General features: G+C 42.6%; 1 protein-coding gene across 4 annotated transcripts in view; it reads right to left on the reverse strand.

Annotated features, from left to right (window-relative positions):
• Window positions 1–21,325, reverse strand: part of PPP2R2B (protein phosphatase 2 regulatory subunit Bbeta) — a 410,135-nt gene that overhangs the window by 376,637 nt on the left and 12,173 nt on the right. Inside the window, exon 1 of one of the 4 annotated variants that reach the window (XM_069484166.1) lies at window positions 9,052–9,130. The exons of 2 other annotated variants lie outside the window; for them this stretch is intronic. In XM_069484166.1, the coding sequence (XP_069340267.1) occupies window positions 9,052–9,130 (79 nt within the window). Of the gene's footprint in view, window positions 1–9,051; window positions 9,131–21,325 lie in introns of those variants that run through there. One more of the 4 variants, XM_069484164.1, reaches the window with a different exon arrangement.

Here is a 21,325-nt window from a genome sequence, read left to right on the forward strand (position 1 = left end):
ACTGCCGGTGATTCTTCTATTAGATTTATAAAATTGAGTCAAAATGAAGCAATTGCCTTGGGGCACAAGTACCAAAGACAAAAAATGGATCCTGAAACACAAATCAAAACAGCATTGACCAGTGTACGTTACAGGCAAACACGAGTAAAGGTGATTGTAGGTTGAAAGAATTAAAAGAATAGGAATAGGAGCTTTTCTTGACGGGAACACAGTGAAGCGGGAGGAACCCAGGATTTGCAATGGGACAAGCTTGGTGTCACCACTGGTAAGTCCTGGACAAAGACACTGTCAGGGTAAGCACAGGAACCCTCTACTAGGTGGCTCCCAGGCACATTCCATTCAATGTCTTTAATACTTATAATTAACATGAAAAGGAAGCACATTACTTCCATATTAAAGTTGAAAAAAACCCCAGATATTCAGAGGATAAATAACTTTAAGTTATAATTTAGAGCTGTCATTTATCTGATTCCAAAGCCAAAGGCATTTTCCACTAAATATTTCATCTCACCAGTCCTCCCTCAGTTTTTTCACCTGTGAAGTGTGGCTAACACCGTGTAGCATTGTTGTGGTCATTATCTCCATGTGCTAACACACAGGTGAGAGCCTGGTGCCCATTTGGTTTTCATTAAACATTAATTCCTGTCCTCCCTATTTCTTATCATCCTTATGCATCTTATTAGGAAATCCTGAACATGGGTTACCACTCCCAACCTCTGATTTAATATGGGAAGATTCAAGAGGGGGACAGACTTCACAAAGCACATGTCACTTAATCTGGCACCAACATCACCAGGTTTTATTATATTCCCGTTTGACTCTGAGGCACAGCAGGATTAACCAATTTCCTAAGGATCATCAATGTCAGAAGAGGACTAGAATCTAGGTGCCTCTGGACTGCGGGCCCAGGGTTCTTTCCATCACCACATCGTATCAAAGTATACAGGCCAAGAGCTGGTTTCTGAGGCCTCTACTAAAATGCAGAGTATTAATAACAACAGCTAACTTTTACTGAGCTCTTAATTTGCACTGAGTACCATACTATATACATGGTATGAATTATCACATTTACCCACCAAACCAACTCTTTGATATATGCATAACTTTCCCCCTTTGCACAGATGGCAAAATTAAAGCCCAAGAAATTGAATGACTTTCTGTACATTAGGTACATGGTTTAGCCAATACCTGAATGTAGGCTCCTGAAGCGAATTCACAGCTACCTGCAAGCAAACAAATGCTCAGCAGAGTTCCACTGAATGCCTAAGTGGATGGCACTGACCTTGACTCTTCTCAGGACAGCCACTTTTCCTGCAGACATCAGAGGCCCTGACCAAAAGCAACCTTTCTTCAGCTGCAGGATTTACTCTGTCATTTCTGGGATCCAGGTGATCACTCTTGTTCTCCCAGAACCCTTCCCTTGAGCTTTCAGTACATTCCTCTACCCTGACTGTTGTTAAGTTCCCACCTCTGACTGCACATAAGGTTCACCTGGGGAAGCTTCAAAACTAGGATTCCTGGGTCCCATTTCTAGGGAATCTGATTCAATGGGCTGTGGTGGACGCAGTCCTGTGTCTTTTCCACAGGTCATTCTCATACATAGCTGGGGTTCCAACCTGCTGTTAACAGTTGTGTGCACACACCTTTCTCTCTCTGGCTGGACTGTAGCTTTTTAAGAATGAGGGATGAGTCTTTTTCATCTGTTAATGGCCGGCATGCTGAGAACAATGGCTGAAATGCTGCAGGCAGTACTGTGGGGTAGGTAAGAGCCTGAACTCTGGAGTCAGTCTGGGTACAAACCCTGATCGACCACATTTTAGCTGTGTGGTTCTGGATAAGTTACTACACCATTCTGTGCCTTGGTTCCCTATATGTACAATGAGGAAAATGAATAGTACTTATCCTGTGACATTTTTGTGAGCTTTATGTGAGGCAGTGACTGTTACATGCTCAGCACAGGGCCTGCCACATAAGGAGCTCACAGTCAATGCTAGTATGTGGGTAGCAAAACAAACCCCGTCAACATGGGACGACTAATGCCTATTTGTGACTGTCACCGTGGCAAGTGCAGTGAGGGATATAAAAGAAAGAATAGGATGTCCCATTCACTGATTATTCACAGACGTGATGCTATAACATTGTTACTATTAGAGAAGGAACTATACCAGTGGCGTGATGGAAGGTCATCCAACAGGTAACCATGAGTGCTGAGACTGGAGTTCTGGTTTGTCTGGTTCCAGAGCCCCCTTTCCCCACTTTATTACTAAGACTTCCTATAAATATTCATTCATACATCAATTCATTCATTCAATCCACAAGTATTTACTACATGCTCACTATGTGCTAGAAACTGCTCTGGCTACCAGAGATACAGGAATGGACAGGACAGAGAAAGCCTCTGCTCGCACGTGGCTTACAAGCTACAGTGGGAAAGAAGGGCAACAAATAAGTAACTGGATTTATCACAGGTCGGGTAGATATTAAAATAAGTGCTGTGAAGGAAAAATACAAAAAGGTAAAAGTAACGAGGGTGGGAAAAGATCTTGAGACAGAGGAAGTGAGTATGTGTGTGTGAGATTTTAGATAGGAAGACCAGGAAAGGATTCTCTGACGAAGGAACATTTGAGTGATGATGTGATAAGGTGTGATCGGATTCCGGATATTTTTAGGAGGTTAAGCCCAGAGGATTCATCACGGAGTCGGAAGAAGGATATGAGAGAAGGAGGGAAATTGAGATGACGCCAAGGTGTTTGGCTTGGGTAGCGAGAAGAACGGAGTTCTGCCTTACTTCCTGAGGTGCAGAAGAATTCTGGACAAACGTGGTCTTTTTAGGAGGGGACTCAGGAGCTCTGTTTTGAGATCTTGACTGTGCGTTCAAGTGGAAGTGTTGGGTGGGTAGCTGGATGTACAAGTCTGCATTTTAGGTGAGAGGTCAGAGCTGAAGATATAAAACCAAACAGATGATGTTTAAGACCACGGGAGTGAGTGAGGTCACCTAGGAGCACATGCAGGTTAAGGAGAGGGCTGAGCCCTGGGCTCCAACGTTTCCACTCAGGAGTGAGTGAGGTCACCTAGGAGCACATGCAGGTTAAGGAGAGGGCTGAGCCCTGGGCTCCAACGTTTCCAGCTCAGGAAGATGATACGGAACCAGCAGGGGCATCTGAGAAGGGCTGGCCAGGGAGGCAGAAGGGAACACCGAGCAAGGGGGCGCCTCGAGGCCAAGACAGGACACTCCTTCAGGAAGCAGCAGGCATCTGTGTCAGTGCTGCTGAGAGCTGTGGTGACAAGAGACCTGGCTCGGAATGACTGGACCCGGCACTGCGAGGGTCAGGCACTGCGAGGGTCACTGGTGACTCTCGCAAGAGCAATTTTGGTGGAGTGATGGAAAGAGCAAATCGGAGGAGAGGCGGTGGCGACAGTGAGCGCAGGGGACTCCGTCAAGGCATTTTTCTGAAAAGGGGAGTGGGGACTAGGGCAGGAGCTGAAGGAAGATACAGGCCCGTGAGATCGGGATTTAAGATGAGATGATTTACAGCATGTTTGTGGGCTGCAGAACATACTCCCGTAGAGAGGAAAATCTTGGTGCTAACAGAGTGGGAACGAGTGCGGGCGTGATGTGCTTGGACAGGGAGCGGAGAGGGCAGGGGATCCAGCTTCAAGGGGAAGCGTGGCCTTGGAGGACAGCAGGGACCATTCAAGCCACTGCACGTAAAATTTAAGAAATATATTTCAGACATAAAGCAAGATCAAACCATGTAAGATTTTGTCTCAATTAATCTTTACAATAACCCCTTGAGCTAAGCATCACTATTTCCATGTTACAGAGAAACAGAATGTGCTTTGGGAAAGACTTTAAATGTAGGTGTGCATTTGTAAGATGCAAGAGATGGACAAGAAAAATGAGTAGTCAGGGAAAGCTGTGGGGCGAGGTGCCTACGATGTGGGCTACAAAGAGTAGGTTGGTTCTAAATATGTGGAAGGGACTGAGAAGAGAATTCTAAAATCATGAAAGATAAGAATTCTGTAAATGTGAAAAAGGCCCCAAAGATAGCAACGATTCCATTCTTAGCATGTATCCTGGAACCAGACTGCATGGGTTCTAATCCTAGCCCTTGCATTTCACAGCTGTGTAGCCTTAGACTAGTTACTTCACTTCTCTGTGACTTGGTTTTCTCATGTACAAAACGAGGATAATAACAGTATTTACCTCACTGGATTGTTGTGGGGAGGAAAACACACACACATGCACACACATCCATACCTGCATTCGTATACACACACAGTGGGATTGTGCCTAGCAAAGAGTAAGCACCATATGTTTTTCTTATTATTGTACTATTATTTATGATATAATACAGAGTTAGAAAAAATATGCATTTTTCCATCGTGTGTGCGTGCATGTGTATGTGTGTGCGTGCATGTGTGTAGATTTCCAGCAAGCCTGCTTTGGGGTGTCACTGGAAGATATTCTGCTTCAAGATGTTTCCTCTCCTTGAAGGAGCATGAATTGATAGAATATGGGTGAGTTCGTCATTCACTCTCTCATTCAGTCCTTCATTTGAGAAGGATTTCTGGAGTGTCTACTCTGAGTCAAGCTCTGTGCTAAAGCAGGGTGCAAGAACTGAAGAAGAATAGGACAGAATCCTGTGCCCCAGTTGCTCCTGGCCACCCAGGAGACAGACAAGCAAATAGACCGTTTCCATGTAACCCGAAGGGTGTCCTCACTCTGACACCGGGCGGGCAATGTGCAGTGCAGGGTGAAGTTTAAGAGACTGATTCAGATAGTTTGGACTTGAGTCTTGGCTCTACCGCTTTACTAACTGTGGCTCTGTGCAAGTTCTGGCCGAACCCATTTCCTCATCTATAACGCGCAGGTATTGGCGCTCAGCAAGAGAGACCGCTGTCGGGAGCACGCGAGATGGTCCAGGCACAGCCCTCAGCACACAGGCTTCGTGTGCTGAAGCTGCTGCTGCTTCTCATTTCTTCGTCCCACTGTTACTGTGGCTTGTGTGACTCATAATAACAATTCCATTTTTGGAGTTGGTGAAGAAGTCTTCCTAGAAAGACTTTCGAGTTGAGTTCTCAAGGAGGATAGGGGTTTGCAGCATGGAAGTGAGACAGAGATGATTTAGGGAAAGGAAGGAGCACGTGGCAAGGCACATTGCCCTCGTCTCTTTAGGAAAAGCAAATGTCCCTACTGATTTTTTAGGTAATGGAAAAAGGCCCTCCAGTGTCTGCTGCCAAATTAGGTCCACTGGAAAGTATCAGGCAAGGTTCCTTATACTTCACTGACTCTCTCATTGCTGTGGGTTTTTGCTTCCCCTCTGTCCTGTCTTGAATGGTTTATTTTATATATTTAATTTAATTTAATTTTTTTTGGCTGTGATTAGGATTTTGTTCTTGCTTAGATACCATTTTTGTGGATGAATCCTGCCCTACCAAGGGGGAGGGAGTTATGTTCTCCCTAAATGAGGTCCACAAAGAGGAAAAGACAGTCCAATTGTCTTCTCAAAACACTAATTATACATCAGCATTATTTGGTTGCCCTTGTTTCTGTTCGTGTCCTCCTATTTCAAGTGAAAAAAAGAGCATTCCGATAAAACTAAAGCCCTTAAAGTATGGCTACAGAAAACTCCCAATTCACAATGATTAAAACAACTTGAATTCTTGTAGGAGGGAATATTTTTCGGAATGTTTTTCACATATGGTTTTAAATGTATTCATATAACAGCCTCAGTATTTGGCATCTTTCATTCAACAAAAACAACAAAAATTTATTGAGTACCTATTACTTCCCAGCACTGGAGGTACAACAGAGAGTAAAATTACACCTGGGTCCTGGTCCCATGCAGCAAGGAGACAGATATCAACAAAACAGTCAATCCATTTATTCACAATGACAAACTAGGATAAGTGTTCTGAAGTAAAGAAACCCAGTTCTTCAAGAGCTACGAGCAGCTAAGGGTCAGGGATGGCTTCTAAGCTTGCACTGAGAGTTGCAGGCTGGGGCTAACAAGGCAATAGGGCAGAGGGACGTCCCAAAAGTCCAAGGCTTAAGGGGACATGTTGAGGAACCAAAGAAGGCCAGTGTGTTTGGAGGTCAGGCAAGGTGGAGTATGTTTGAGGTCAGGCGGGAAAGCCAGGCAAGAGTGAGAACACACAGGGCCTTGATGGCCACCGGAAACCATTGAGAGGTTTCAAGTTTGAGTGTGTGTTTGTTTGAGGGGGTGGGGTGATCATATTTTTAAAAATCATTCTGACTGCTTTATGGACAAATCCACCAAATCTCCATCAAATGGATGAAGAAACAGGCTTGAGGGCTAAGAGTGAGCGAAAGGAAGAAAAAAGAACTAATATTTGTGAACCACACATTGTTAATTTACCCTGTATACAAATGTGTTACAATATATAATATATTTAGATAATGCTTTGGATATAGTAAGTGCAATATGAATGAAGGCTGATTATTATTATTATTCCTATTATTATTACCCTGTGTATGGCATCCTGAATGTATTTCTCTGCAACCATCCTATGGAGTACCATTGCCCATATTTTACAAATGAGAAAACTGAGGCTCAGAGAGGTTAAATAAGTACCCAACGTCCCTCAGCTGACATGAGCCAGCGCTAGGAGTCAAAGCCCATGATCTTCCTGCATTGGGAAAGCAACATTAAAACAAAGTTTGGGAGACCACCGAAATCTTCTAAGCAGGATGGTTCTGTCTCATAAGAAGCCCCCAAATTGTTGAAGCTCTTAAATTTGTCCTAGAACTCCTCTTATGGAAACTGTTTGGGTCATTTGTATTTATTTGACTTTCACAGAGACATTCACAAATTATTCATTCTCTACTTTTTCAATTAAATAAAATGTGACGTTCACAGCCATAATTTTTCCAGACTAGACTACAGGGAGACATGATGGCGAACCACATAAACACATAAATACACAAAACACAAACTCAGGTTCATTTGGACATGTTTTTCTCCTTGGACAATTTTAAGTAAGTGTAATGAGTTTTTGGCGACACAGTGATATGTTTGAGGAAACCACCCATTGCTGAAGATAGCATAATAAAGAAAACTCAAACATCTAAGAAAACACATGGGCAAGGGACTCAAAAACAAACAGCACCTATTATGTGCTGAGCTTTAGGAAGAACTTTATTTAATTATCACATTTAATTCTCAACATCCATACGAGTAGGTCTTTTTATTTCCATGTTATCAGTAAGATTGGGTACAGAGCGGTTAAGGGACTTGGAGTGCTCGCTTGGTATCTAACTCACGCCTTTTCCATTATGCTCCGGGGCCTGCTCCATTATATTAATGTTGGACAGATGCTATTCTCCTGACACATTGTCTATATTAGGTTTACAACAAATTTAAATACATGTCTCCCCACCCCCACCCTTAAACCTGGTGATAATGGGTGAAGCAGAAATTGTTTTGACCCGAGAAAAATGGGGTTTTAATTTTGATGGAATAAATCAGTTAAATTTGATTAAAAAAAAAAACAGTTTAAAAAGTTCTTGTTGTAGTGCAGTTTTTGTCTATATGATGTAGGATATTTAGTTTGATTAATACACAAAACAGCAATGAATGGACCAAGTGTTTAGATTCTCAAAGTCTCAACCAGGAGGAAAGGACAGAGGGACCAGTCAGAAATACAAAAGTCATCTGGGCTGCTTCCTTTGGGGTCATTGCTATTTGGAAAGTTCCCCTGGAAACTTCAGTCCATGCCACCCTTCCATCCTTCCCCTCCCCTCAACATACACAGACCCTTGCTAGGTTTCTCTCCATGAGAAAGAAAAGATTTCTCAATGGGTCATTTCCTTTAGCCACTAATACATTTTCAAGAGAAACATATAATTGTATAAAATCTATGAGTTATCAATGTCTATGAAAAATACCATCAGTCTCAATTCGAGGGTGACCCCAAATGTCTATTCCCTTTTTCTGGGGGTACTAATTGAGAATCATCTTATAGTATCATATATGCTTCTCACTTTATATGCACAGCACCCAATCCCAGGCTCCCACTCTGAGGATGAGAAGCACGCGTGGGTTTTCAGAACAGGCTGGTCACCAGCTCGGTTCCAGGACAGTGTGGCTGGACCTGAAGTAGAGTCAGAGCCCCTCACCACCCTCAGCCCTCTTCAATCAGTCCTACCATTTGTAGGACAATCCTCAAGGCTGAAAAATGTCCAGCCAGTTGCTTTTCTTGAAATTGCTCTTTTTCTAGGATATGTCAAATCTAAGGAAACAGGCAAATCACATATAGAAGGTGCACAACCAGCTTCTGACTACGGAAATGTTGACTCCTGCAGTGCTTAGTTGAAGCGGAATTACCAGACTGTTTACAAGGCACACACGCATGTATGCATATCGTGCTAGGCTAGAAGGCAGCAGAGGAGGTCCCCAAAAGGAACAGGAACTGGGAAATGTGTACACGGCTCAGCTCACCCTCTCTTTAAAGCATTAACTTAGGACCCCCCCAACCACATTTCCTGCAAGTGCTGAAAGTCAGCTGTGTTCTTACTGCTCTGTAACCCAAGTGCAGACTCCAAGTGAACCAATCCAACAATCAACACTCCAGAGCGATGTACTAAGCTAATTCTATTTTGCTAATTGCTTTCTTGGGCATGCACCAAGTTATTAAACAGACAGTGACAAAACAGAGAGCTCAGATAGATGCATGTAGCAGCGCCTACTGAAAAATTGTTTTCTTGACGTTAGTTCCGATGACTTGTTTGCATGTGAAATGAAACAAGGGAAATTGGCAAAAACATTTCTGAATTATTTCCTAATCAGCTGTGTCAGCTCTGAGATTACCTTTGCAACATGATCGTGCTTTTCAGAAAATACTTCCCTTTCCTTGTACAAGACAGACTGATTTTAAAAGCAGATCTAAGTCTGTCAGATACAAGCTTTTGCCAGGAACGACAGTCTTCTAGTAGCTACAGAGAGCAGCATCAGCAGAACCTGCGGGAAGTCAGACACCAGCCCACTTTTCCCACCCACCCAGACACTCTCCCTCTCTGGTCTGTACCTTCCGTGTGGCAGCTGGAAGAGAGGATGGTGTTCGGAGGTCTGAAGATGTAAGGCAGGTAACGAGAGAAGCATTTCATCTTCCAAATAAAAAATAAAAATCTAAATAAAAAACCAGTCTCCCGAATCCATAAGGATTCTCTCGGCCTTTAAAGCTGGCTACATCACCAATATGTTTATGTAGGTTCTCTCCCAGATCTGCAAAGCTGGGGAGCCCGAGGAAGAACTGGAGATGGGTCCCATTTTGCCATCAGCGCCAGGAAGCACTGCCTTACATTTCTGCATGCAGCTCAAACTCAGAAGCCCCCAAGCAAGCCGGGATATAGCCTCTTCATTGGCTGAAGCTCCTCCGAGCAGGATTTGCTGAGTAAGTCAGTCCTGCCTGTAAACACACGCTGAAATGCTCTGCCTGAAACCTCTACCTTTTCCCATGTGGTCAGTTTCTCTTTTAGCAAGAGAAATCCAGCAGGATATGGGAGTACTGAGGATAAGTGACCATCTCTTATTTAGCTCCAAGATCAGATGAAACAAAGACAGCACAGTGTTCCGCCCTGGAGAGAGACGGCTGTGAAAAGGAGCCACCCGTAATGCCATGGGTCTCAGGAATATTAAAGTACAGTGCAATGAAATGGGTCTCTGTCCTTGCTCAATCTAGATTTAGTTCTATTTTTTTTTTAATACTCAAGCCCAAACAATAGGACCATTTATCATTTAGGTGAAGCCGAAAGCTGGGTTGGATGGTTGGTGACAGAGGGCTAACACAGACAGATTCTGTGCTCCACGACAGCTTTTTTTTTTTCCTTGCCAGCTCTAACAGTGAAGCAATAACTTACTTTTGAGTTACCCACTCTCCAAATATAAAGCCACAGCGCAAGAATAGAGACTAGACCCGAGGGAACTGACCCTTCACCAACCCGGGAACCCTGACGGCATACATAAACATGGAACAAGTAAGTAGATCCAAGGACTATGCAACTTTACCAAAACTCTCACTGAGCTTTCAAATGAGAGAGAGACAGAGACAGAGACAGAGAGAGATTGAGATTATTAAAGGACATGACCAGTCACCAAATACGAGTAATTTGGGATGGGGGATTGGTGTGGGTCTGACCCATGAAATAACAGTGATTTTGGAAAGCTTGTCACAGAAGGACAAGCGAGCACAGGGCTTCGGTTTGGGATTAACAAGTTCTGTCAAAGACACTATTGTGTATGATAAGGAGAAAGAGGCGAATGTCCTTCGTGCTGCATTCAGAGCCACAAGGAACTAATTTAAATGTCTGTAACAGAAATACAATATTTCCCTGAGTGGGGTTTTTAAAGATACAATTTAAAATAAAAATGTGCCTTGAAAATCTGATGGAATAATTTTTAAGCCTTTTTGGGCTCTCTTCTTTGCACAAATATTTAACTTTAGTGTTGGATTCACGTGCTGGTCTGCTCAGGAGAGAAAAGACACAAAGTAATTGTCACGCCAGGCTGGGCCATGATGATGTAAATCAGCTCTGCCACCCCTACGCCACCTCTCTGACTTTGGGACTATTGTGACATGATGACAAACTGCTGGCAGAGCCAGGCCATTTAGTGCTGGATAGTCATATAACCACCTTTGACCCAGGGACTCAGCATGGTAGGGCCTTCCCAAGTAAGGTGCTGTTTAAACAATGCCGAAGTGGTCTGGTTTGTTCACGTGGGTAATGGCAAAGTCATGGCAGAATTGCATGTCCGGAGGTGTCTTCCTGAGAGACACTTTACCTCTAACCTCTGGTCAGCAGTGAGGCAGAGCAGAAGGAGTGTGGGCTTTGGGGTCAATCTGACCCTAAAAGTTTGAATCCCAGTGCATTCACTTGTGGTTAGGTAGACATGAACAAAACTTTAACACCTGTGAGCCTCACTTTCTCCATCTATAAAATGGGTTTTATAGACAAAGAAACAAGATTTTCCTCATGTATTCTTGAAAGACATGAGACAATAAGCATAAAATATCTGTTACATTGTTGGCACTTGACAAACTACCAGTGTTGCTACCAGTTGTTGTCCTTCTCTGGGTTTCTGTGGCCGTACACCAACCTGACAGCAGCCGAAGGCAGGGTGTGGTTAAGAAGAGTGACGGCAGTTACACAGCCAGGGTTTAATCCTACCTTGACTTACTGTGTGATCTCGGGCAACTTACTTAACATCTCTAAGCCTCATTACATGTCTAATAAGGATGATGGTAGAATCTCAAACAATATTGTTGAGGGCAAAATAAGATGGTTCATATAAAGGGTTTAATACAGAGTCTAGCATATTGTGCTTCACAGGTTTAATTACTGCTATCTGTAACGTGGTATCAGCCCTTAATCACGGCTGATGATGTCACTGTGTTTACTTACCTATTTATCTAAACAATGAAATTGCAGACTTCTTGAGGGAGAGAGCAATGTCCGATTCATTTCTGTATTCCCTAACTGCCTAGCCCAGTGCCTGACACAAAGTAGGGAGTAAATATTAATTAAACGAATGAATACATGGATATATCAATATATATAGGTGAAAGTTTCTGGAAGATATCTTCACAATATAATTTTTTTGTGAAGGTCTTTCACAGCATGAATGAAGTAGATGTGAGCGTATCATACGCTGGAATAGATCATTCAAACACAGGCATTATGGAATTCATGAGTAGACATGCTTCAGCTTTAGTGCCCGAGTGCCAAATGGGCCGCTCCAAACCAACCAGGACCTCTTGACCTCAATTGCAAATGTTTTCTCCAATCCGAATTTAAAACAACTGGCTCTAAGTCAGAATGGGCAAGGGGCAGAAAGAACAAATTTGTCATTTTCTCAGCCAGGTGAATCCGATGCAGGTAGCTTGCACTGTACCATTCGAACTGCTCGAGTGTGCCTTCCCTTCTTGTTTTCCTCTTTGATTCTCTCAACAACCCCCTTTTGCAGAAGAGAAGACAGGCTGAGAGGAGACAATTTATCCAAAGGAGACCCAGGGTTTCTGCACTGGAATCACCAGATGAGATTGCAAAGAATGCAGACTTCACTGCCCCTAAGCCAACTGCTTCAGAATCTCTGGGGATAACAAGATTCTTTCTTTAAAGTTTGAGAACCTCTGGACTAAGGAGTTTAATTTCACACTGTGGCTTGACAGGTCTGGGTAACAGAAAGTCTTCCAAATACGATTGTCCTAAATCATGTACCTCACCATTTCTACCCAACAATTTGTTGCCCCTCTGATGATATATATCAGGCATTAGGCTTAGCGATGGCGATACAGGATGTAAGATCTCACCCATGCTCTAAAGGACTGCATAGTCCAGAAAAAAAAAAGAGAGATGAATAAACTATTTTAATACAACTTCATATGGGCTACGACAGCAGGAAGAGAGTCTGAAAAGATTCTTTGGGATCATAAAGCCCCAAAAGGTCAATGTTAAGAGATCTGTGCCTTTGCATTAAGCATCATTTACAAAAAGCTCCTGTTAAAGGCAATTACCTTACTGGGAGGCATAAGGAATGAAGAGTTGGCAGTCATTAACTCCACAAGCGGAATTAGTCTCTGGTACACCTAATGCCATGGCAGATAAGAGCAGGGTCACCAGGAGAGGAGCTGTGTCTGTGTAAGGAGAGGAGATGCTCGAAGGCGATGGCGGAGGTGCCTGGAGCGCGGGCCCAGGAGCAGAAGGAGGGCCATGAAAGAGAAACTAGAAGCCTAGGAGGAAGGAAAGATAAAGGTGACCCATTTTAGATGCCATGCGAGAAGGTCCCTGGAGTCTGGCGGAGTCCTGAGATAAGAAATTCCCCTAGATGATTTCCACATGTTAGGTTCTGATATCAAACAGCAAAAACAAAAAGCAATTAATTAGGAGTTTCTTGAGCGCTGTGGCATAGACCAAAGTGCTCCAAGCTTTTCTTTAGACTGACCTCCTGGGAGATCAGGAGCAATCGCTTCTGCCCTGCGCTCCAGCTGGAGCCCTGCTTTGGGGCTAGTGGACTTGGGGCCTCCCACGGCCTGCCTGTCTGTTGCCATTTCTGTTGCCTACGCTCATTGAAGCCCAAGTTTTATGGGAAAGTCACCCTGATAATTCTTTTAGCATGTTTTTTACAACATCCTTTGGGGGAAGATTTATCATTAGTTTTTATTTTGCTTAGAAGAAAACTAAATCCCAGGGGGGGTGGAAAATAACTTATTTAAGATCAATCAGGATGAGCCTGCCCAGGTTTTCACTTGCAAGGCAAAGCCAAGCAAATTCCTATTCATTTTTTCAAATCTCAAATAAAACGCCACATCTCCAGGGGAAGGTTTCTTAAGGCTTCTGACTGTGTCAAATCCCCCTGCTTACAGACTCTCAGATGCCATCTTCCCCTTCCAAAACACTCAGTCGTTACTGAACATATTTATTGAGCATCTACTTATGCCAGCCACTATGCATGGTGCTAAGGAATCAATAGTAAAACAGGATAGATAAAATACCTGCTCTGTTCTTCGGGTATAGTAATTATTTCTACCATATATGGCTGTGGTGAGGATTAAATGAGATATTTCAATAAAGTGCTTAGAATTTTACCTGGCAGGACAGATATGCTATTCAATTACTTTAATATAAATTGCTGTTTAGTATCTGACAACCTGGCCAGACTCTAAGTTGCAGGAGGATAGAAATTTGACTTTTCTCTGCTGAATCCTGGGCTTAAAGTTTGCTGCCTGGAGCATAAATCGATAAATTTGTGGATTGAATCCAGTTGAACTGAATAAGGACATTCTGGCAATTTCCATCACACTTCCCACACCCTCTAGCCTATGTGCGAAATTCACAACTAGGTAGTAGATTCTGATCTGGAAGAAAGAAGACTCTCTCTGTGGTTAGGTCATTCATCCATTCATTTATACAATATGATCTTTTTAGCAGCTGTTAAATGCTGGACACTCTTCTAGGTGTTGGAGATACAGCAGTAATAATATACTGAAGTTTAGTTCATTAAGTTTATATTCTTGAAGAGGGAGCTAGATAATAAACACATAAACGTTACATCAACAAGGTTATTTCAGCTGGTGAAAAGTAGAATGAAGAAAATAAAATGGGGCATGGGGTACAGACTAACCGCTTTGCTCAGATATTCAGGGAAGGCTGCTTGGAGGAGGTGACATTTGAGCTGAGGCTGAAAGACAAGCTGCTGGCCAAGGAATGGGTTTGGCTCTCTCATCTGCCCCACTACAACCTGCAATTTACCCTCACAGCAATTCCCTCTTTTAATTTAATTAACTGCTTAATTATTTTTAAAATAACAGTTTAAGGTTTGTTTCACTGCTTTAATATAAGCTCTGTGGGGGCACAGATCGTGTTGTCTTGTTCGCCCGTTGCATCTCCCAGACCTAACAGAGCAGTCAGGAGTGACTTGATTCACATTTTTGACTGGCAGTCTGGACGGCTTTGTCAGCCAGCGTTCTTGGCACATGAATAAAACAAGCAAGAGGTGGGCAGCCGCAGACAAGACTGAGCAGGACTCTGAAGACGGCGGGCAGCTCTGTTTAGAGCAGACACCACCATGCAGCAAGGGAAGAAACAAAACCAGAGGGTAACAAGGGCAGATTTGGGCTCTCATTGAAAAGACTATGGAAGTAAAAGTATAATAAAGCCAAGAATATTTTCCACCAAATTTTACATACTCTCATAGTACCTATAAAAAGTGGAAAAATAACATCTCCTAATTTATAAAGAGAAGTCAGAGCAAGTAGGCAATATGATTTTTTTTTTAGTTCTGAGCCACGGAACTATGACTTGATTTGAATAGATGATGACAATACAGTCCTTCACCAGAAGGATGTTTTGGTCAACGATGAGCTGCAAATGTGACAGTGGTCCCATAAGAGTATAATACCATATTTTTGCTGTCCCCTTTCTATGTCTAGATACACAGATACTTCCCATTGTGTTACAGCTGCCTACAGCATTCAGGACAGTAACATGTGTACAGGTGCGTAGCCCAGGGGCAATGGGCTGTACCACATAGCCTAGGTGTGCAGTAGGCTACACCATCTAGGCTTGTGCAAGAAAGTGCACGCTAGGATGTTCACACATGGTGAAACCCCCTAACAATGCATTGCTCGAATGTGTCCCTGTCGTTAACTGAGTGACACATGACCGTGGTAGTAATAAGAGCAACCACCGAATTCGAATTCTTACTAGGGTGCAGTCACTCTGCTAAGCACTATACCTAGAATACCTCATTTAATCCTCCTGAAAAACCTATCATATTAATAAAGTAAACATCACTATTTCATCTGTTTATAGATGAGGAAATTTACAAAGCAAGGTTAAATAAATTGGCAACTGCAAGCAAGTGGAGAAGCTAAGATTCCAGTGCAGGCTGTCCATTCCCTCCTACTCCCAGGCTGGCCTGGTGCTGCCAGGCTCCCTGGGGGGAACTTAACCTTGTCTCCCTGTGGTCTAGTATAGGACCGAGCACCAAGAATTTGACTAAACTTCTGTATCTACTTATATGGAACTCGCAGGCATTTGATTAGGGCTGGACACATTGCTGGGAAGAGCATTTTGGTAGGAGGTAGCAATAAGAGCAATAGTTCAACTAAAACAACTCAGGTTCACTCTTTCCCCTATTTACTATAAGTTAATTGAATTATAAGACATATTTTAAATACATAAAGCAGATTCCAACTACTGTATTTGGGCTATACACTAATTAGCTCTCATTTGGAAATTGTAGACTTCAACCCCCCTCAACCAGACGGGACAAAAAAAATAGCCCAATTATGCAGTGTGGTTATGCCCGAAAGCCTTCATAAGAAGAAAACATTCCAAAGTAAACCCAGACTGTGCTTCCTGTTCCTCGAAAGGAATTGTCCTGTCTGCTTCCTCTCAGAAGGACCCATCTCTGGGTTTTAATTAAACCATGAACATTATGAAAACGAATCAATATGCTTATATAATAACAATAGTATTTAAGGATTACTCTGACTGTGATATTAATATCTATTTTGGCCCTAGAGCATTTCCCAGGATGAGGCAGCATATTGAGAATGTCAGAGGATTTTAAAGCAACCCAGCCCATGAATCCAGGTGGCAAGATCTTTTCTGACCTCTACCTTACCCCTCAGAGATACAGAAAAGGCATTTGAGTGATTGGGTTTAATGTCTTTTCTAGAAAACACTTTTAACCCAATTTTCCCCTGGATTCTGAGAGGCCATCATAGTAAATCTTTTAGGAGGTAGCCGTGGAGAAAATGTTCTACCTGTTGTTCTTGAGGTGAGGAGCAAGACTTGCTCATTCGGCAAAGACCTTCCCCCGGGAGTGTCACCCTGCACGCAGCGGCCTGCAGAAGAATTTTCTAATTCAAACTTCATGCTCTTAAATAAGGTCTGAACGCCACAGTCCCTCCACAGCTGGGCTGCATCTGGAGAGATGTACCCACTTATGTTCCCGGCTGTTGTTCAGTCTATGAGCTTTGCTTTATAGCAGGGTTTCTCAACCTCAGTGCTGCTGACATTCTGGGTCAGGTAATTGTGTAGGCGGGGGAGGCGTGCTGTGCGTTGTGAGATGTTGAATAGTGTTGCTGTCCTCAACGTAATAGATGCCAATAGCACGCCTGCCTCTCAATCCAGCCATGACCATTAAAAATGTTTCCTGACATTGGTAAATATCCCCTGGGGGACAAAATTACCCTCCCACACCTCAGATTAAGAGTCACTGCTTTACAGCAATATGGCCTTGGAGACCTGGGCTGTGATAATGGCCATATTATTTGTACATAAGGCAGCAGAAAAGAGATCTAAGACCTGACTATAATTCTTCATATCTTAGTTTCCTCACCTCACTCTCCCACAGGTCTGGTATATAAATCCTATGAAACAATATTTGTAGAAGTGATTTGAAAATTTAAAAATGTAAGGTCGTTGCCCTTTGGTCTAACCTGGCTCTTTAGGCAATGGCTGATAGCGGTACATTGAAAAATGGCAGCTATATTCTGCCGTAAATCATTTGAACTTGAAGGAGTTCCGTCAACCAAGTATACTGACAAGGAATTGAACTTAGCAGTAAGAAATGTCACTCTGGCCACCAGAATGAATTTTCTTAGTCTCCTGGCATATTGGTCTTTCTTGCTGATTGGAAAGCCGGTATTCCTTCACTCATTCAATCATGCATTTATGCAATAAATATCTGTTCCACACTACTCTGTGCCAGGCACTGTGCTGGGCACCAGGGATGCTTACAGAGCTCGCAGCTGTGCAAGAGCACAGAGTTGTACAGACACGTTAGATTTGGCCCTGTCTTCACACAGAGTGTGATTTAGTAGAGGAAATATACAAGGAGCAAGAAAATTATAGTGCATTGGAAAGTGTGTGTGTTGAAAAATATCCAGGACCTCCTAGAAGGGCCACCAAGCTCAGAGTTCAGGATTAGAGAAGACTTACTAGGGAAAATGAAACCAAAGCTGAGGTCTGAGTGATGAATAGGGGGTTGCCAGAGAATGGGGGGGTGGGTAAAAAACATTTCTGGCGAAGGTGACAGAATGTGTGTAGTGCTGGAGGGGAGGGAAGATGGCATTAAAGACGTATAGAGCAGAGGACATGGGGAGAATGGTGAGTGAGGCTCAAAGTATCCTAAGAAGAATGAAACCTGTTGAGGGTTTCAGGGAGGCAGGGACATGTTTGTACACTGGAGATACCATTCGAGAAACAGTGTGAAGAACAGACTGGAGGGGGCAGGACAAGGAGGGCGTGGGAGGAAACCCAGGGGGCTGCTCCAACATGCAGAGAAGAGAAGGTGGCGTCCAGCCCAGGATAGTGGCAATGGAGTTGGAGAGAGAGATCTGAGAGGTTGATCCATTTAGGAGGAAGAATGACACGCGACTTAGTGATAGAGTACGTGAGTGTGTGGGTTCAGGGAAGTTAGACAGGCAGAGCCAAGGAGGACCCTCAGCTTTTTGGGTGGGCTTTGGTGGGAGTGCCTGGAGTGGGCCACGGCCATTGCAATGAGTCACAAAACAGAAAGAATGTTTGTCCCTGAGCTAAGTACCAACAAGCATTATCTCATTTAAATCTTGCAACTGCCTGTGAGATAGGATCTATCATTCCCGAGACATCAAGGCTCGGGATAACTCGTTCAAGGACTCACGTCTGGTCATGACAGAGCCCAGATTCAATGGCGGCAGCCGGACTCCAGAGCCTGCTCTCTTCACCACCGCACATAAATATTGTTAATTCACTTGAGTGTTTGCCTTCCAGGTTTAAATCATAGGTCTTCCAGTGACTAATGATTGTTTTGGAAGAAACATTCAATTTCAGTTCCCTCCCAGCCAAAGTCTGAGTGTTAGAATACATCCTCTCCAGGGCTGGCAGGGTAAGTTAGCGCTAATACTAATGAGAGAGCAAGCATTTATTGAGTGCTGATTGTATTCCAGGCTCTGTTGTAATTCCTTTACATACATTAGCTAATTGAATCCTCACAAGGGCCCTTGAAGTAGCTTCAATTATTGTTCCTATGTTATAGAGGGGGAAACTGAGGCACAGAGAGATTAAATGCCATAGCTGGGATGCAGACCTGGGTGAGCATTTCTGGAGTGTGTGCTTTTCTTCACTGCTGTGTCATGCTGCCTCTGCCAAGAAGTGAGATCTTAGGAAGTGCCTGACACACCAAGAGCCCAGCACCTGGCATGTTGGACATGCTGAGAGCTGGCTACCATTTTAATTCAATGTTGTTTATTAAGTTTCCAATAAGTACCAGGCACTGTATTAGGCAAACAAGATGGACATGGCTCCTGTCCTAATGCCTCTCTTGGACTTGTAGAAAGCCATTTCTAGCCATGAATTTTTATTTCTTCTATCATCAAGCCTCCCTGCCCGTGAGAAGTCAGGAAATGTCAGTGGTTTATGAAGAATGCTTCAGAGGCGGCCAGGGGAGCTGGGCTTCACCTGGAGCCAAATACACAGCGCTGAGCTGCTCTGCAGATGTGATTAGCCTGGGTGTCGGCCAAGAGACCACACCAAGGCCCTGGAGGGCCACTGCCTCTTGCCTTTCATCTGTGCATCTAAAATCACCATGTGGATGAAATAAAACAACTAGCTGATACAATGCAGTCAGAAAATTCTAACATTCACCTGGTGGCCAGGAGGTTTTAATTTTTTAATTGACAGAAACTTGTATGTATTTATGGTATACAATATGATGTTTTGAAATATGCATACATTGTGGAATGGCTAAATCAAGCTAATCAACAGATGAATTACCTTATGTATCATTTATTTGTGGTGAGAACAGTTAAAATCTACTTCTTAGCAATTTTGAAGTACACAATACATTGATTGTTATTAACCGTAGTCACTGTGTTGCACAATAGACCTCTTGAACTTACCTCTCCTATCTAACTGAACTTTGTATCCTTTGACCAACATCTCCCTGACCTCTCCGCTCTCAGCCCCTGGTAACTATTAATGCCACTCTATTTGGTGCTCCTATGAGCAAAGGCTTTGTTAAGGCTGAAAAATACGCCATTGTGTTTTTTAACTGGAAAGGATATCAGAGAGCTGATGTAACCCTATAATGTCACAGAAGAACCTGAGTGGCAGAAACATTACGTGGTAATGCGGAAGAGTAAACTTGCAACTTTGGTTTTATCCCTTTTGCTTTCTGCACCCTAGCTCCTCCATCCATAAGGCGAGGAGATTAGAAACGATCTTCCAGTTTCCTTCAAACGCCGATATGCTGTGAGTCTAAGTGTTTAAATCACACAGTTACCTATCTGCTCATTAACATCATGTGGGAAGATCATACTTAGATTAGGCATAAGAAGTGCTAATTAATTGCTCATGTTTGTCAACGAGATAGTAACAACTAGCTATCTGTCATTTTCTTTCAACTGCTTTGGCATTAAGTGGGTAGAACCAGGGCCTAGAATCCTCTGCAGATGTTTACTGCTCTTCCCAAAGATGAGGCTGGTCTTTGTTTGCACCCAGGTGTAAACAAGCCTTTTAGTAAACATGTGGATCTCATGGCCATTTTAAACTCATTTAGAAGCAACTTACTAAACTTATCAGATATTTAACATTAAAAAGACATAATGATCTGGATGGTAGGGTAAATAGTTATTTTTATTTTCTTGTAATCTGTTTTCATCAACATTACAGCTAACATTGACTTAGCATTTCCTCTGTGTCAGGTTCTGTGCTGTTTGTGGGTTATTTAATCCTCATGACAAATATATGAAGGAGAAACTACTATTTTCCCATTTTACAGAGGAGTAAAATGAAGTCACATCAAAATAAGGTTATGCAATCTATTCCAAGTGGCCCCACTGGGATTCAAACCCAGACCATCTGATCATCTGCACATGCTCTTAACCATGGTAAATTCTTCCTATTGTCCTCAAATCTCTGTACTGGGGACACAAAAAGTATTATTTTATGTGAAAAGAAATGCAAGTATTTTCAAAGTAACTCTTGGCTTTTTTTTTTTTTTAAAGTTTGTGAATTTTTTTTTCTGTTCTAGTTTTATGAATTAGCTTAAGTTGTTATTAAATAACAATATTTTTTAAAGACAGCTTATCTTCAGCAAGTTGTAAATTACTTATTAAAAAATATTCTCTCTCAGGTACATCTGATGAGAAGCTGCGCTTTCTATGAATCAGAGACCGAAAAAGAACAAGAACATAAATTCTGAAGCATGTGTGAATGGTACGTTGTAAAAAATTGCCACCAGTTTTCCCTGGAAAATAGGCACTTAATATCAATATTTGGAAATCATTATGGCTTGAATATCATTTGTGTAGACCTGTCAGCATTGAAATTACCTGGTATATTTGATTCATGGGGTAGAGTAAGAAGCACATACTGAGAAATGATTTGCACCATAATTTGGGGAAAGGTTGCTTTAAATTGTAATCAGAAGAATCACTCCTGAAACAATAGATAATAATCATTCTTTAAAAAATAGCTGACAAAATAATGAAAATTTTATGCATAGTAAAAAGTAAAATGAAAAAAAAAATAGGTCTTATATTCCCCAAATTGTAAACTGAAAGGACACAGTCAGGTCTAAGGGCTCTCAAATTTAAGTGATCTCAATAATGCCTTAAAAGTCACTTTGGATCACCAACTAAAACTAACATTTTACAAATTGCTAGTGTGGTCCTGGACAAAAACACCACAGTGAGCTTTAGACCACAGGTACTATTTTACTATGAGAGGTGCAGTCTGAAGACCTCTAGGTTGGAAAAACAAAACAAACAAACAAAAATAGTGGAGTTTAGAGGAGAGGTTGATTTTCAC

Source organism: Eulemur rufifrons, chromosome 10 (assembly GCF_041146395.1).
Source record: "Eulemur rufifrons isolate Redbay chromosome 10, OSU_ERuf_1, whole genome shotgun sequence".
NCBI lineage: Eukaryota > Metazoa > Chordata > Mammalia > Primates > Lemuridae > Eulemur > Eulemur rufifrons.